The sequence below is a fragment of the Podarcis gaigeae genome, assembly GCF_964106915.1.
Source record: "Podarcis gaigeae genome assembly, chromosome: Z".
Classification (NCBI taxonomy): domain Eukaryota; kingdom Metazoa; phylum Chordata; class Lepidosauria; order Squamata; family Lacertidae; genus Podarcis; species Podarcis gaigeae.
The window spans coordinates 17,896,149-17,913,930 of NC_139691.1; the positions used below are offsets into that span (position 1 = coordinate 17,896,149).

Below are 17,782 nucleotides of genomic sequence, written 5' to 3' on the forward strand. Positions count from 1 at the left end.
GAATCTTATGAAATCACTGGGCACCAGACATTAAAAGTACACGTTTCTCTCCAAAGAATCATGGGAACTGTAGTCTAAGAATGCTGGGAACTGTAGCTATGTGAGGGTTGAACTATAATTCTCAGGATTCTTTAGGGGAAGCCATGTGCTTTCAAGGTACAGCTCATGTTCTTTGGAGCTGCTCATAGCTGATCTGTGATATGTTAACTCTTCTCAAGAAGAGGTTGGCCCACAGTCGTTTTGGTGCACGATGGAGGAAAAACCCACATTGCACCTCCTACTCGGAAACAATTCTTTCAGTCAGAGTTGCTCCCACATAAGTGTCCTTGGTAGGGATGGAGAAGGTGTTTTGGCCCGAGGGCCACATTCTCTTTGTGGAAACTTTCTGGGGGCGAAACTGCGGAACTCACTCCCCAAGGAGGCAGTGAGTGATGGGCCACCAACTTTAAAAGAGGATTGAACAAATTGGTGGAGGAGAAGGCTAACAATAAGTACTAGGTCAGAGTCAGTAACGCTTCTGAATGCTAGTTGCAGGAAACCACGAGGGGAGATGGCCTTGTGCTTGTGGGCTTCCCATGTGGTTGGCCACTGAGAACAGGATGCTGGACAAGATGGGGCCACTTTGTCCTAGTCATCCAGGGCTCGTCCTTTGTTCTTATGTACAACACTTGCAGTATTGAGGCCTAAGTGCCCTTCCAGGATCAGCAACTTCGTGTTGTGCTGCTTGGCTCTTGGGATGCCATGAACAAAATCAGGCTATGCATGTGTGTGTGTGTGTGAGAGAGAGAGAGAGAGAGAGAGAGAGAGAGAGAGGAGGAGGGAGGGAGGGCACGTTTGACGTGAACCCAATACCAAGGGTTGATGCAGGAGGAAGCGATCATGGTATCAGGGAAATAAAACCCATCAAGGGATAATAGGATCCAGCTGGGGAAGGAGTGTCTTTTACCAGTTGTGACAGGTGATGTCTTTTCCCTGACTGGATGTTTGGTTTCATGTGGCTCAGCTGAAGACTCCAGCGCTGGTTAGTGGAGGTCCAGCATGGTGCTCTGTGGTCTCTTTCCACAGCTGATGACATTGCCTCTGGGATGTCTTTCAAAGCCATTTTAAGTGGAAGATGAAAAGTCCCATTTTAATAGCTATGTAGGGATCTTGACTGGTAAAGCTACTGGGAATCAAGGAGGGGAAAGAGGTTAGTATCCCACTATCCACCAGAGAGATCTCCTAGGGCAGAAGTTCCACAAAACTTGTTACAGGTCTTTGAGTGCCAAGATTCAAGATAACCACTGAGGAAATCAGATGTGTGGTCCTGGAAGTCATCTTCCTAAGAATTTTGTTTCCAGAACTCCTTTTGCTGAGAATCCTCCTTCCAGAATTCCCCTAGAACCTGAAATTTTGTACACATTTCTTGGCTTCAGAACTGCATCCTAAAACTTGGAAAGGTGTGAATTTCTCTCCTTGCCCCCCACCTTTGCCCAGGTAGATTCACAGGAGAATGGAGGAGTGTATTAGGATGAATAGATTTGCAGACAGGTGTGCATAAGTTACTACACCGTTAAATACTTCTGAAACCTGCAGGCATATGTACCATTTGTCATTCAGAGTTCAGCTGTGGAGAAGAGGGCATTTTTGTTGGGGAAAAACAGGAAAAAATTGCTGCACTCTGGAAACATGTGATTGAGGTTTGGCATCAGATGCTAAATTTGGATTAAGTGCTGGCCATTGACAATGATGGCTGAGCGGCTGATGATTCCAACGTTGTAGTGCATTGTTAAACTTCAGAACTCACTCCCACAGGAGGCGGTGGTAGCCACAAAACAATACGGCTTTAAAAGAGGATAAGAAAGTGAGGGAGGCAGCGGCTATTGATGATACTAGATGATCTGACTCAATATAACACAGCTTCTGATATTAATAATAATATGTTCCTATTTCATAGAATCATAGAATTGTCGAGTTGGAGGGGACCCCGAGGATCATCTAGTCTAACCCCCTGCAATGCAGAAATATGGAGATCGAACCTACCACCTTAGCATTATCAGCACTACACTCTAACCAACTGAGCTGTGCATGTTCTCCCTTTATTCAGAACAACAAGGACTAGAATCTTGACCTATGCTTAGGTGAAGCTTCACAGCTCAATGGTAGAGCACCTGCTTTGGATGCAGAAGGTCCTGGGTTCAATCCCCAGCATTTGCAGGTAGGGCTGGGAATGCCCCCTGCTTGAAAACCCAGAGAGCTTCTGCCAGTCAGTGCTGGCAATACTGAGGTAGATGGATCTGATTCATCAGAAGGGCAGCTTCCTACAAGCCTATTCAATTTGTCCTATTCTTCAGAACCACAAGGACTAGAATCTTTATGCTTAGGGGAAGGGTTGTAATTTGAGTATGTCTCTCCCATGCTTGCTGCCCGTCCAGGGATCACTGTGGCTTAATATCCAAAGTGTCCATTTGCTCAGAGGGTAGGAAAAGAAAGTTATTGAGACAGAGGAGAAGAGAAAATAAAATTACAGTCTAATCCTGTAGATGACTCAAGGGTTTTTTGTTTTCTTTTTTAATGTGGATGACTCAGTGTCTCCTCAGCTAAAAGAGCTTGGTGTACTATGAAAAATAGACATTCTCTTTGTTTTTCTTTCTCATTAGCTGCACATCTCTCTGTATACCAGAGAGCAAGTTGCAAACAATGGATGTTCTTTTAGCCGTCTTGTCACTGTTGCTTGTATAGAACCAATGAAGAAGTTCTTCTTCTTCTTCTTCTTCTTCTTCTTCTTCTTCTTCTTCTTCTTCTTCGGCGATCACTCGTAGCCGAGTAAGATTGTCTTCCATAAACACGGTTTTCACAATGAGTCCGTAAGTGACTATGGAGGCCAATTCTGGATCCACACGTCCTTCCACAGTGGGGACATTGGTTTTCAGGTGGGAGTTGATCACGGTGTGGATTTGCCAAGCGTTCCTTCCTCTTAGCACGTCCTGCTAATTGCATGCTGAATTCGAGTGTCTTCAAAGCCCATGACACCTTTGGTAAAGGCTGTTCTCCAATTGCAGCGCCCGCAGGCAAGTGTTTCCTAATTGTTGGTGTTTATACTATACTACAGAGTCTAAACCACAGGTCTAAACCACAGAGCCTAGGCCTTGCCAATCGGAAGGTCGGCAGTTCGAATCCCCGCAATGGGGTGAGCTCCTGTTGCTCGGTCCCTTCTCCTGCCCACCTAGCAGTTCAGAAGCACGTCAAGTGAAAGTAGATAAATAGGTACCACTCTGGCGGGAAGGTAAACATTGTTTCCTGGCCACATGACCTGGAAGCTGTCTGCAGACAAACACCAGCTCCCTCGGCCTATAGAGCGAGATGAGCGTGCAACCCCAGAGTCGTCTGCAACTGGACCTAATGGCCAGGGGTACCTTTACCTTTATACTACATTTTTAAAAAATTGCCTTGAGAGAGTCTTTAAACCTCTTTTGTTGACCACATCACATTTGATGATGGTGATGTCAGCTTCCATGGACTTGGCACCCTCTGGAAAGGAATCTTTCCTTCCAGGTCTCCTCCAGGAGTCCTTAACAAGAGAACTTTATTGTTTCATGTGTTAAAAACCTTTTATAAAATTGATTAAAACAAACAAACAAACCACACCCAAATAAGACGAGTCTGCTGGGTCAGACCAGCAGCCCATCTAGTGCAGCAGCATCCTCTCACAGTGGAGAACCAGATGCCTCAGAGGGAAACCACAAGCAGAATTTGAGCAGAAGAGCAGTGCTTGCCCCACTCCGTGGTTTCCAGCAACTACTATTCAGAAGCATTTCTGCCTCAGAACTGGGAAGGCAGAGCGTAGCCATTGGGGCTAGTAGTCACCTTAGCTCTCTTCTCCATGAATTTGTCCAAATCCTTTCTCAAAGCCATCCAGGTTGGTAGCCATCCTTGCCTCAAGTGAGTTCCATAGTTTAGCTCTGCGTTGCAGAGCAGGGCTCTCCTTTACTTTTACCATGCTTTTATTGGGAATGAATTGTGCCCCATCCCTTGAAACACAGGCATGTGGGGTCGGAAGGGGGGATATTGACATTTAAACCTGCACAGTCAAGTCCCACCCCCCTGCCACTCTTATGCAGCACTGCAGCTCTGACCCAAATTGGGCTTTTGGTGATAGAATACCCATTGTCTATTTGGTCCATTAGCGACTGTTGGAAGGGGGGGGGGACACACACAGGAGGACAAAGGACTTCTGTGTTTTTTTTCCTGCACACCAAGATCCTCCACCGAGGAGACACTGAGTCATTGGCATTAAAAGCCAGACTTCTTATGTACGCTGTTGGGGTCTGAACTGGCAGAGGCTGAACAGGGATAAATGGATGGAGATGTCAACCTGGTGTGTGGCAAGAGAGAACATTTATATCCTAGGGATTGTTAGGAAAGGAATTGAAAATGAAACTCCTGCTATCCTTATGCCATTACACACATCTACGGTGTGACCACAGTTAGATTACTGTGCACAGTTACGGTCGGCTTGCCTCAAAAAGGATATTGTAGAGTTGGAACAGCTTCAGAAAAGGGCCACCCATACGTACCAATCTTGGTGTGTATTTTATGGTTGGTGTAAACTGAATAGCAGGTAAATTGCTTTTAAGCCTACGTAGAAGTAAAACACATAAAACAGATACGCTCCTTGGAATACTGTGTCCACTTCTGGGCACCACAATTTAAGAAGGATATTGGCAAGCTGGAACTTGTGCAGAGGAGGAGGGCGGCCAAGATGATGAAGGGTCTGGAAACCAAGCCTTATGAGGAATGGTTGAAGGAGCTGGGGATATCTAAAGGGTTGTTGCATGGAAGATGGAGCAAGATTGTTTTCCCCTGCTCTGGAGAGTAGGACTCAAATTAATGGCTTCAAATTATAAGAAAGGAGATTTTGGCTACACATCAGGAAGATGTTTCTGTCTTTCTGACAGTAAGAGCTGTTTGACAGTGGAATGGACTCCCCTCGGGAGGTTGTGGGCTCTCCTTCACTGGACGTTTTTAAGCAGAGGTTGGATGGCCACTTGTCAGGGATGTTTTAGTTGAGATCCCAGCACTGCAGGGGGTTGGACTGGATGACCCTTGGGTACCTTCCAGCTGTACGATTCTGTGATTCTATGGTTGTTTATGTAGCAAATAACATTAACTGCCGAGCCAACTGATTTAAAAACTATTCAAAATAAAAAAACCTCTTTAAAACTAGAACAAAATGTGGAGCACAAGGATGAACAGCCTTGTTGTCATCTTCACCCCGGGAATTGCAAGTGGGGAGAGTTGCAGTTGCCCACAGGTCCTGCTTCTGGCTTTCCATTGAAGTATCCAATTGGCCACTGTGAAAACTGGATGCTGGACCAGGTGATCCAGCAACCAGGCTTTTCTCATGTTCTTGGAAGTACAAGGTGGCTGGAGATTTTGGGTCCCTCGCTTCCTTTCACCTCTTATTGAACCATGTGCCCTGGCAGTTCACCAGCCATCGCTGCTCAGCTGGATTTGGCACAGTGGGTCACAAGAGGTGCCATCCCATCCCCCCTCCCTCATGGAATAAGAACAAAAGAACATAATAAGAGTCAAATAGATTGGGCTAATAGCACACCTAGTGCAGCATCCTAGTTCCACAGTGGCCAACCAGATGCAAGCAGGACCTGAGCACAATAGCAGCTGTACCCTCTAAGTTTGCTAGTACAAGTGAGAAAAGTGGGGGGGGGGGAGTACTGGAGGGGACAGGTGAGGGAGAAAAGGTGGCACCCATTGCATTAATAATGGAATCCCTGACATCCAGATTAGATTAGTAAAAGCGAGAGAGCATGGACTATTCTCATCTTTTACCCAGCATGCAACTTTAATGGCAAGATAATGAGGCAGAGTATTTATTTGTAAAAGATCTGGAGATATCACAGCTCAGTGGAGTCTCTGAAGAGTGATAAAGTTGCAAGGTGCTCGCCTGCCACCATGACACCAGTCAGCTGAAACCTAAGATCTCCCTTTCACTGTTTATGGGTGGCTTTCTTTGCTCCCCCAAAATGTGTAGCCAGAGTTTTGTTCAGCAAACTTTTTGTTCAGCCAAAGACATTCCACATGAACGGCGGCCTCTTTCATTCTGCATTCTTTCAATGCCAGCGCAGCAAAAACTTGATTTGAGTAGAACGTGAATGGAATACAACATACTCATCACAAATAGTGATAAATAAATGGAGAGTGTTAGCTTTCTTGCTTTTGGGGGGGGGGTACTTAAAAAAAGAAATAAAAAGCCACAATGCACAAGAGAACTACAAATTGATTTAGCACTGCCTCTTATGAAAATCGGGGGACGCAGGTGGCGCTGTGGGTTAAAGCCTCAGCGCCTAGGACTTGCCGATCGAAAGGTCGGCGGTTTGAATCCCTGCGGCGGGGTGCGCTCCCGCTGCTCGGTCCCAGCACCTGCCAACCTAGCAGTTCGAAAGCACCTCCGGGTGCAAGTAGATAAATAGGGACCGCTTACCAGCGGGAAGGTAAACGGCGTTTCCGTGTGCGGCTCTGGCTCGCCAGAGCAGCGATGTCACACTGGCCACGTGACCTGGAAGTGTCTCCGGACAGCGCTGGCCCCTGGCCTCTTAAGTGAGATGGGCGCACAACCCCAGAGTCTGTCAAGCCTGGCCCGTACGGGCAGGGGTACCTTTACCTTTACCTTTACCTTATGAAAATTCTCCTGCATTGCAGGGGTTATTTTACTAGATGACCCTTAGGGTCCCTTGCACCTTTACAATTCTATTATTATTATGATTTTGGAAGGTGATGGCCTTTCTTAGGAGATTTTTGAAAGAGAGGTTGGATGTCCATCTGTCAGGGATTCTTTTTCTGTGCTTCTTGCATTGCAGGGGGCTGGACTAGATGACTCTTGGGGTCCCAACCCTACAATTCTATAATTCTATGGCCCATTGAATTCCTGTTGAACAGATAAGGGTTAGCAAATGCTTTGCCCCTTCAGCTGCCAAAAAGATCCTTACCTGCTGGGTGCTGCCATTAATACTCCCCCCCCCCCCGTTATTAATTGCAAGCTCTTTTTTTGGAGTGTTGTAGTGTTTTATCCCAGCAATAAGGCTATCCCAAGCAAGTGTCCTCCTCACGTGACATGATTCAGCTTGCCTTGCGGTCTCGCTGGCAGATGAATCTCTATTGGGTGATATTTTTTCCTCTCCAAGCTGGTGATGACGGTGTGACGACCTTGATGAGATAATGCGTTGTTATTTTTGAACCATCAAAAGATTAGCGCTATTGGGCTCTAGCAAGCAGGCTTATCAGGTGGGGTTTATCCCAGCTCAGAGCCTTGGCTCAAAAGGTGTATTTATGCTCTGGGCACAGGACATTCTAGGAAAATAACACGAAGGATGAGGTTGTGCCTGATACGTTTCGAGGCAAATATGATTATACAGCAGATAAGATCAGCCACTCCAGAGATGGGCCCTTGTCATAGCCTTTTCCTTGACACAGTGGCATTGATGAGGGCTTCCTCAGCACAAAGTCACTCTCCTCTCCTGTGGTTCCCAGCAGCTGGTAAACAGAAGCATTACTGCCTCCAACCACGGAGGCAGAGCATAGCCATCAGGGCTAATAGCCATTAATTACAGTCATACCTCAGGTTAAATACGCTTCGAGTTGAGCGCGTTCGAGTTGTGCTCCTCGGCAACCCGGAAGTAACGGAGTGTGTTACTTCCTGGTTTTGCCACTTGACATCGCTTGACATCACTTCCTGGTTTTGCTCAAAATGACATCACGTGCATGCGCACAGACGTGCCGTCACTAGTTACGTTTACCTCTAGATGCGAACGGGTCTCCGGAATGGATCCCGTTCGTATCTAGAGGTACCACTCCATCTTTTTAATGCCATTCATGTTGGTGGCCATCAGTGCCTCTGGTGGGAGTGAGTTCCATGGTTAACTTTGGGACTTTCGTTCATCCTTCCTGAATCTTCCAACATTCGGCTGCATCCTCTTTTAAAGCAACCCAAGTTAGTGGCCAAATACCGTTCAAGGAACAGAACTTCCCTGGCCCCTCCTTTCTTCATGCCCCCACCCCCCAAATCTGCTCTGGGAGTTTGGAGGAACCCACATGTCTGGTTGGCTTTGGTGAGAAGAGGATGCTGGAGCAGACGGGCCATTGGCTTGATCCAGCAGGGCTCCTCTTATGTTCCTTGGGGTGCAATGAATGCATGGGATGATTGTCTTAGGTCTCCAATCAACCTTTTCTCGTGGAGACCTCCAATTCCCTTGGATGTGAGTAGTTAGCGAGGGAAGAGACGAGGGGAGGGAGTGTGCTTTGCCCATATTGGCCTCCCATTTCCCCTTTTCATGCCCTGTCATCTCCTCCCGCCTGGCTGGCAGCTGTTGTCTGGGAACGGTGGCTGGCATCTGACCCAGGAAATGCAGCCTTGGACAGCAGCCAAGTCGTCCACTTGATTCAAATACAGCTGGAACTGATCTGATTGAGAGAACGAATTGAGGCCGAGAGCGCCTGCTATCTAAGGCAGGATGGGGATTCCTCTGCCTACTCGCTTCCTCCACTAGGCTTGTAGCTACTCTACGAACTTCATTTATTTTGATTTATTAGGGAAAACCTCTTCCCTGGGGGCTGTTAATTACAGTCTGCTGCATATGGAGTCTGGATTGTGCAAGATGGAGCGATAGGTCTGCTCCACCATTGGCTGCCAGGGTCCATCCCCAGGGTGCCCAAGGCTACACCAGGGTGCCCAGCGCTGATTATCAACATACAGTAAGTGTGCTAACCCTAACAGCTTGCTGGATACCTGAATTCAAAAGGCACTGAGACATTTTCTTATGTCTTAAAAGAAGAGCTGTAGTTCAGTGGTTTGAGCATTGGTTTGTAAGAATAATGTCCCAGCATCAGTCTCCATTTGTAGGGCTGGGGAAACACCGGTGCGGGAATCTCTAGACAAATCATTCCTTTGTTAAGAATCATGAGGTCTGGAATCTTACTTGATATTTTAGGGGAAGGGCTGCAACTCAGCAGTAGAACCAGGCTGCTCACCGGGTCAAGATGTTTTGAGCAAGTGCTGGTTTTGACCTGCAAATCCTTAAATGGTTCAGGACTGCAATCCCTCAAGGACCTCCTCTCTCCATCTGAACCAACCCAGGCCTTGGGACCATCCTCTGAGGCCCTTCTTAATGTGCCTCCTCCGAGAGGTCCAGAGGGTGGCAACACGAGAATGGGCCCTTTCTGCAGTAGCTCCCTGTTTGTAGAATGCACTCCCCAGGGAGGCCCACCGGGCCTCTTTGCTACATATCTTTAGATGCCAGGCAAAAAGGTTCCTCTTCAATAGGCTGATTAACATCCTATATGCTTTTAAATGTGCTTGCAGGGGGGATTATTGTTTTGCTTTTTGCATTTCATCTTTTATCATGTATGTTGTGTTTTTATCTTGTATGTATGGGATCATCAGACAAAGGGCAGTATACAAATTTAATAAAAAATAATAATAGTTATAACACCTGCCTTGCATGTAGAAGGTCCCAGGTTCAGTTCCCAGTGGCATATCCAGGTAGGAGAAAGCTCTGCCTGAAACATTTGAGAGCTGCTGCCTGTCAAAGTAGACAGTGCTGAGCTAGATGGACCCCATTGTCTGACCCTGTATAATGCTGCTTCCAGTGTAAGCATTAGGTCTCAAGTGGGTGGGCTGTAACTCAGTGGTGGAGCTTCAGCCCATTCTTCAGAATGATTAGAAATATACTCTTATGTTAAGGGATATTGCTCAGCAGTAGAGCATATGCTTTACATTCAGAGCACCCTGGGTTCAGTCTTTGGCAATATCTAGGAAGGAAGCCTTACGAGGAACAGTTAAGAGTTGAGGATGTTCAGCCTGGAGCAGAGGAGACTGAAAGGTGATATAATAAGCCATATTCAATTATCTGAACTGCTGTCATGTAGAAGATGGAACAAGGTTGCTTTCTGCTGCTCCAGAAGAGAGGACCCAAAGCAAAGGATTCAAATTCCAGGAAAGGAGATTCCAACTAACATCAGGAAGAACTTTCTGTTCAACAGTGGAGCAGACCTTTTGGAAGGCCATCTGTCAGGGACGCTTTGTTAGGTTGGCAGCTCTTATCTTCATGCACTTCCTTCTTATCGTAATATTGAGTGCCTTTTCCTCCCATGCTTTGCCTGTGCCAAAAAAATCCAAACTCTGTCACATGCACACACAAAAGAGGCATGTTTTATTATATAGACATCAGCTGCCAAAACCGTTTCCCCTTTTCCATCACTCAGATGACAGCTTGCTTCTCACTGCCTCAGCTTCAAACTCCCCACCGCTTTCCAGGTCCTGTGTTGCTTTGCTCATACACTGTTTTGTGCAAGCCACTGCTTACTGTGAAATCCAACCCAGTGAACTGTGGCTTGCGCTTGGCCTCCGAGCCAGAATTTGAAACTGTGGTTTGACCCAACCAAATCTGATTTGACTCTTTGCACCAGCACAAAATTCCTCCTCCTGTAGGGCTGGTTCTGTGTTCACCTATTTTAGGCAAGCCTCTGGGGCCATGACCAGAGTGAGTTGGGCCACCTCATACTCACACAGGTGCACACAGGTACAGGAGCAAGGCACAGAGGGCCAACAGAACCCACCACACCAGGCCAGCCCTCACAGCCAGCGCTGTTGGGCACATGTGCATGGGGCATGTCAAGTTCACAGAGCCTGCATACCAGGTACAGGCCTGGCCACTGGAGCCAAGTGGGGCTGCACTGTGCCCCTGGCTGCCTATACAGGGAGGAGCCCAGCCAGCTGATGCAGACTTTGGTGGGCAAACTTCTCTCCCTGCCCCCGACACTAGCCCCAGTCAGTGAGGGTCCAGTGATGTGGCGGGGAGCCCAGGCCGGGCTCTGGAGCCCAGAGACCCCCAGTGGCAGGCAGGGATCCCTGTGGGGGGGCACCTAACTTGAGACCCTTAATACCTGGTGCTCTGGCCTCTTCATGCTACTTCCCTGCACAGATATACAGCACGCCCTGTCCTCAGTTAACCCACACCGGCTCTGACCAATAGAGTAGTACTATTACTTCTCTTGATCAGGACATGATAGTTTTGTTGATTTAGCCTAGAATAGTACAGTGGTACCTTGGGTTAAGTACTTCATTCATTCTGGAGGTCCGTTCTTAACCTGAAACTGTTCTTAACCTGAAGCACCACTTTAACTAATGGGGCCTCCCGCTGCCGCTGCACCGCCGCCACACAATTTCTGTTCTTATCCTGAAGCAAAGTTCTTAACCTGAAGCACTATTTCTGGGTTAGCGGAGTCTGTAACCTGAAGCGTATGTAACCTGAAGCGTATGTAACCTGAGGTACCACTGTACTAGGGTTTTGTTTTTGTTTTTTGTTTGCTGCTGCTGCTTCATCATCACCACATTGACTCATGTTCAGCTTGTGGTCTACTAAGACCCCAAGATCCTTTTCATATGTGCTATTGGCAAGTCAGGGGTCTCCCTGTATTACAAATGCATTACATTTGTTCAGCTCATTCTTCCTGCCTAGCATTCCTTGCATTTGTTCCTATGCAATTTCATTTTGTTAGTTTGGGCCCAGTTCTCCAGTCTGTTAAAGTCATATTGAATCCCAATTAATTTAAAGTAGCTAGGTGTCTCCTTGCCTCCTCTTGGGCTGCAGCTCCCTCCTGGCATGGTTTATTCTGTTATGAGCAAGTTGGGCAATGCTTTCCTTTTGGGTGAAGACAAAGTAGGTGTTGAGTAGTTCGGTCTTCTCTCAGTCACCCAAGAGCATTTCTCTGTCTTCTCCATGCAGAGGACCTGCCATTTGTTTGTTCTTCCTCCTGCTTCAAACATAGTCAAAGAAATCTTTTTTATTCTTTTTAACCTCTCTTGCAAGTCTGAATTGGCCCTCCTGACCTTCTCCCTGCAACTACTGTTGGCTACTCGTGTATGTTGTTGTTGTTTAGTCGTGTCCGACTCTTCGTGACCCCATGGACCAGAGCATGCCAGGCACTCCTGTCTTCCACTGCCTCCCGCAGTTTGGTCAGCTCATGTTTGTAGCTTCGAGAACACTGTCCAACCATCTCATCCTCTGTCGTCCCCTTCTCCTTGTGCCCTCCATCTTTCCCAACATCAGGGTCTTTTCCAGGGAGTCTTCTCTTCTCATGAGGTGGCCAAAGTACTGGTGCCTCAGCTTCACGATCTGACCTTCCAGTGAGCACTCAGGGCTGATTTCCTTAAGAATGGATAGGTTTGATCTTCTTGCAGTCCATGGGACTCTCAAGAGTCTCCTCCAGCACCATAATTCCAAAGCATCAATTCTTGGGCAATCAGCCTTCTTTATGGTCCATCTCTCCCTTCCATACATCACCATATTTGTGTATACTCTTCCTTATTTATTGCATTCACATCCCACTCCCCCCCACAAAGTTGCTCAAAGTGGCGTACATGGTTTTATTCCCCCTCATTCAATCTCTGCAACAGGCCTTTGAGGTAGATCAAGCTAAGAGGCAATGACTGTCCTCAAAGTCACCCAGTGAGCTTCATTGCTGAGTGGAAATTTCGTCCCTGGCCTCCCAGGTCCTAGTCTGACCACTTACACCATACTGGCTCTCTATAAAACTTAAAATAAAATATTACTTATTTCTCCTTTGCCGAAAATAGTGCGGCTTACAACATATACTTATAAACAGGAGATAATTTATTCACACACAGACACACACACACACAAAGCATCAATCAATAAGAAAATGGCTTCAAGCTGCATATTTCCAGGGGCTGCAACAAAAATGTTAGGCAATTCTAACACTTAGTAGGTAGAGAAGGGTTTGCAATGAAAGGGGGATTCTCAGAGCAACCCCTGCATTTATTACCTGACATGCGATGGGAGAGATGGTGGCATAAAAGGCTCGTGCTTCTGACTCTTGGACAACTAGCGTAGCTGTTGAGACTTGCCCTCCCAACTGGGATGGAGCTGTGTGTGAGAGAATCGAGACACTTGGAGAAACTGGTTCAGCAACACTCAGATCTTAGGGGTAGAATGAATTTTGCAGTGTGTGTGTATGTGGATGGGAAGCCTGGCCAGACCTGAAGAGAAGTGACGCAACCCCCTTGAGGCCCCGGATTCCTCCAGCTGGTGCCAAGACCTGAGATTCCGGTTCCAGAGCCTTGCTGCACTGCTCTTCCTGGGGGAGAGGGTGTGGGTGAAGAAGAGTTCTTCTCCATCATGACACCTAGAAGTAGGGGGCCTACCATGAAGCTGAATGTTGGAAGATTTGGGACAGCTAAAAGGAAGGGCTTCTTCATGCAGTTCGTGGTTAAACTATGGAACTCCTCTCCTGCAGGAGGTGGCAGTGGTCACCAATCTAGATGGCTTTGAATGAATTAGACAAATTCAGGGAGGAGAAGAGGGCTGTTGGTGGCTGCTGGCCATGATGGCTATGCTCTGCCTAAACAGTGAGAGGCAGCAATGCTTCTGCATAATACCTTTTGCTGGAAGCCATGGAAGGAGACAGTGTCCTTGTGCTCTGCTTCTGCTTGCAGGGTTCCCACAGGCAATCTGGTTATGAGAACAGCATGCTGTTCTACATGTCCCCCTTTGGCCTGATCCTGCAGGCTCTTGGGTTTTTTATGACCAGCGAGTAGAACCACCCATCTTATTATTTTGGGGTGCAAGCATAGCAAGGTGCATGCTTTAGTCTGCTTGGCATGGAAGGAAGAGAGGCAGTGCTGCACAGTGGTTAGAGAGCCGTGGAGTTCTTGTGGTTTTGCTGCTCTCTAAACCCCTTTGCGCCCACAGGGTGTCCCAGGCTTCCACTTCCCTTTGTCCGCTATCCTGCTTAGGCGGAAATATTTCAGCTATGTCTGTGGCATGCCAGGAATGGCTTAGAATCACAATGGGGCTGAGTCTCTCCATGTGGTCTGCTTGGGGATCTGGCATTCTTTGGGAAATTCGAAGCAGATTCAGTGGCATGAAAAGAGAGAGAGGTGCAGGATCCTTTTCATTGCTGCAGTGGAAGTGGGGCTGAAGTTCTAGCCCTAGTCAGACATTTCTCTTCATGCAACTGAGAACATAGGAAGGGCTTGCCGGATCAGGCCAATGGCTCATCTGCCCCAGCATCCTGTTCTTTCAGTGCCCAACAAAATGCCTTAATGGGAAAACCCACTGATTTGATAACATTAAAAGAGCACTGCAGAACCAGGTCAATTGCCATGAAGCCCAGCCGGATGCACTGAGATTTCTGGGCCTCATACTTATTTTGTCACTTTGGTCAGAACAATGAGGACTAGACCCTTACTTGACTTTTAAGGACTATTGTTTAGCCTTCTCCTGCCCAGGGGCAATTCTCCTTGCCTGAAATCCTCAAAGGGCCTCTGCCAGTCAGTGTAGACCAGTGGTGGCCAAACTTGGCCCTCCAGCTGTTTTGGGACTACAGTTCCCATCATCCCTGACCACTGATCCTGTTAGCTAGGGATGATGGGAGTTGTAGTCCCAAAACAGCTGGAGGGCCAAGTTTGGCCATCACTGCTATAGACAATACACTTGGTATAAGGCTGCTTCCTACACTCTTATGTGCATATTAGAAGAAATTAACAGAGTCCCATAGCATTTAAGCTCTTGTCTCAGCCACGTTTATAGACAATGAGTTACATTATGCCTGCATTGCAAGGGGTTGGACTAGATGACCCTTGGGATCCCTTCCAACTCTACAAATAGATATTTCGATTGCTGATTTTACATTTTTACCAGTGGTTATCTGATTGTAGCATTCTCTTACTTCTTTGTGAGCATTCTATATAACTGTTAGAAACATCATAATGATGTTATTTGGCTCCCCTGACCTGGGACCTGGTTTTCGGAACGTCCCTTCTGATTAGCACATGAACCAGCCCTCTTTCAGCCTCAATGTGTTGTTCCAGGACAGCTTTGAAATGGTAAAAGTCACCCTTCACTGGCAAACACCATGAAAGGGCACCTCTGTTATGGCTTTATTAAGAACAGCTTTTCTGAGTTAAGCAAGAGAAGTTGCACACAGTGCTTCAAAGGAGCTGGCTGAACCTTGAGTCTGCGCTTTTTTAATGCTTGGAAGGAAGAAGACAATGCAGAAGCTTTGGTTGGGCTTTTCCCAAAGCTGTGGCTGTTTACGGGCTTTGGTGGAAGCCAGTTGCCAAGAGGGAAATGATTTGGGCAGCTCTGCAAGGAGAAGAGAGACAGTGGATTGCTTCTGAGGAAATGTCTTTGCAAAGTTCTAATCGGGGTGCTCGGCTCTCTCCAGAGCACTGTAGATTTTCTTATTGTTGTTATACTTTGTGCACATTTTTCTCAAGGCTTGCGAAGGGCTGCAGCTCAGCAGTAAAACATCTCCTTTGCATGCAGAAGACCCCCAGGTTCCTATTTATTCAGAACCATGAGGTCTAGGATCTTGTTTTATTTTCAGTGGAAGAGCCATAGCTCTGTGGTTAAGAGCATCTGCTCAGCAGGCAGAAGCTCCCAGGTTTTATCCTCAGTCTCTCTAGATTAGGGTGGGGAAAGGCTCCCTGCCCAGAACTCTGGAGAACTGCTGCCAGTCTGTGTAGACAATATGGAGCTAGATAAATGATCCGATTTAGTATGAGAAAGCTTCCTGTGCTCCTGTTTAATTCAGTCTGTTCCTCAGAATGATGAGGACTAGAATATTGCATTATGTTTTGGAGAAGGGATGTAGGTCAGTGGGAGAGCACATCTTGCATTCAGGAGGTCCCAGGTTAAATTGTTGGCAGCATCCCAGTAAGCCCCTTTCACATTTGGACCAATGGCCTGTATAGGTGTGATGCAATGAGATGATTGCAGCCCTTTATCAAAGGTTCTTGCATCTTGGATCAGGGATTCCAGTAAGTAGTTTTGTTTTGTTTTGTTTTTGCAGACATGTGTGTGCGTGCGTGTGTATCCAATGGCAGCTTTGGCGTTTTGGGTGAGTGAAATAAATCATGTGCATGATGTATGAACAACGCCTTTGCTCACTTTCCAAGGTGGTTCCACTCTGGGAAAGAGAAAAGGACCCAGGGAATGAAGGGCAGCAAATCAGCAAAGGAGTTTCCTGCACATAAGAACCCTATAAATCACCCACCAGTCCTGCGAGAGCAGCAGCTGTGGATCACATAGTGCCCCCAGCAAATTAATATTATCCCAGTCATTTCCTTCCCCACCCCAGTCTCTGCCACCATGTCTTTTAAAAGCACAGGCATCTCTTGAAAGTGAAGATGAGCTTGACTCTGGTACAAGAAACAAACGTCTAGTGTCACCATCAATTTGCCGTAGCACTGCTATGTTGAGACTTTAGGGCAGATATCCAGGGGCCCCTTGGCAGAAGGAGCAGCAGGGCTGATTTCTACTGCCTTTTGGAGCAAGTGTAATGATATATCTTACCATTTGAAGAAAGGGACATAGGGAAGATGTAAGACTACAGTTGTAAGACGAGCATTGGGGACGGTTCAGAGAAGGGCAACCAGCATGCTAAAGGGGATGGGGTGACTCTTCTATGAGGAAAGTGTGCAGAATTCGAGGCTTTCTAGAAAAGGCAAGTAGGAGGGGATATAGATGCTTATAAAGTTAGGCATGGCATGGAGAAAGAGGAGAAAGAAAAGTTTTTTCCCCTCTCTCATAACACTAGAACTCGAGGGCCTTCCATGAAGTTGAGCGTTCGAAGATTCAGGGCAAAGAATAAGAAGGACTTGTACACACAGCACATAGTTAAACCATGGAACTCTCTCCCACTGGAGGCAGTGATGGCCACCAACATGGATTGCCTTACAAAAGGATTGGACAAATTCGTGAAAGAGAGGGCTATCCATGGCTACTAGCCGTGATGGTTGTGCTCTGCCTCTACAGCCAGAGGCATGGATGCTTCTGAATACCAGTTGCTGGAAACTGCAGAAGGGAAGATGGTCCAGTTTCTCAAAACCCCAAGTGGGGGAGAGTTGCTATTTCACCCAGGTCTTGCTTGTGGACTTCCCTTGGGGGCAGGGATCAGGTCAGCCACTGTGAGAACAGGAAGCTGGACTAGACAGGCCTGTTCTTATCCTCAGTACTCAGTGCTCTCTCTCTCTCACCCACACTCTCCCTTGCTGCAGCAAAAATAAAAAAATGTTGCAACACCCAGGTTGTATTTTTTAACCAAAATGGACAGTAAATTGCATGTCTGGTTGAGATCTCTGAACCCAGTGACTCTGTGCAACAGATGTAGATGGCTGGATAGGCTGCCATTGCACAAACACGGACCGAAGGTTGTTATTGTTTGTTTTTAATTATACCTGCCACCCAAATAGTGTGAAATCACCTGTTCAGCCTCATGGGCAGATGGCAGATTGCCTGCACACTTTGGCAGACTGCCACCTTTGGTCACCGGATGTCTATACACATGCAGCTTGGGGAATTGTGAAAAGGCAGTGGGCATGAGTGGGAGAGTGAATGCATTTGGAAACTGAGGCTTCTTCTGGGTGGCTTCAGGGAGATTACCAGCCCCGATGCAAGTCTCTGATTGCCACACCACATTGGCTCTTGGAGGTTTCAGCTGTTAGTGTAGTAGCAAAATCGGAAGTGCAGAGTCTGTCTCTTCATGATAGTTGTAGCCATGCACCCTTCTAAGATTTTAAGACCTTTTAAGATTATACAAATAGTCTTACACTCTATTATTATTATTAATAATAAGAAGGGATGCATTCCAACGATCAGTGCAAATCTCCACATGTTGCCTTTTAAGTAGATCTACTACTGATTTTAGAATGAACTGATTTTAGAATGCTGTATTATTTTACTGTTATTATCAGCTCTGAGCC

The 17,782-nt window shown here is 46.9% G+C and overlaps 1 protein-coding gene across 9 annotated transcripts in view; it reads left to right on the forward strand.

Moving 5' to 3' along the window:
* Nucleotides 1-17,782, forward strand: part of RXRA (retinoid X receptor alpha) — a 124,220-nt gene that overhangs the window by 56,705 nt on the left and 49,733 nt on the right. For 5 of the 9 annotated variants that reach the window (XR_014560173.1, XM_083722332.1, XM_083722335.1 and 2 more), the window contains one exon: nucleotides 15,871-15,918. The exons of the other annotated variants lie outside the window; for them this stretch is intronic. Coding sequence is in view for 4 of the 5 variants with exons in the window: in XM_083722332.1 (XP_083578458.1) it covers nucleotides 15,871-15,918 (48 nt within the window). In the remaining variant the exon portion in view is untranslated. The remainder of the gene's footprint in view (nucleotides 1-15,870; nucleotides 15,919-17,782) is intronic. 9 annotated transcript variants of the gene reach the window in all.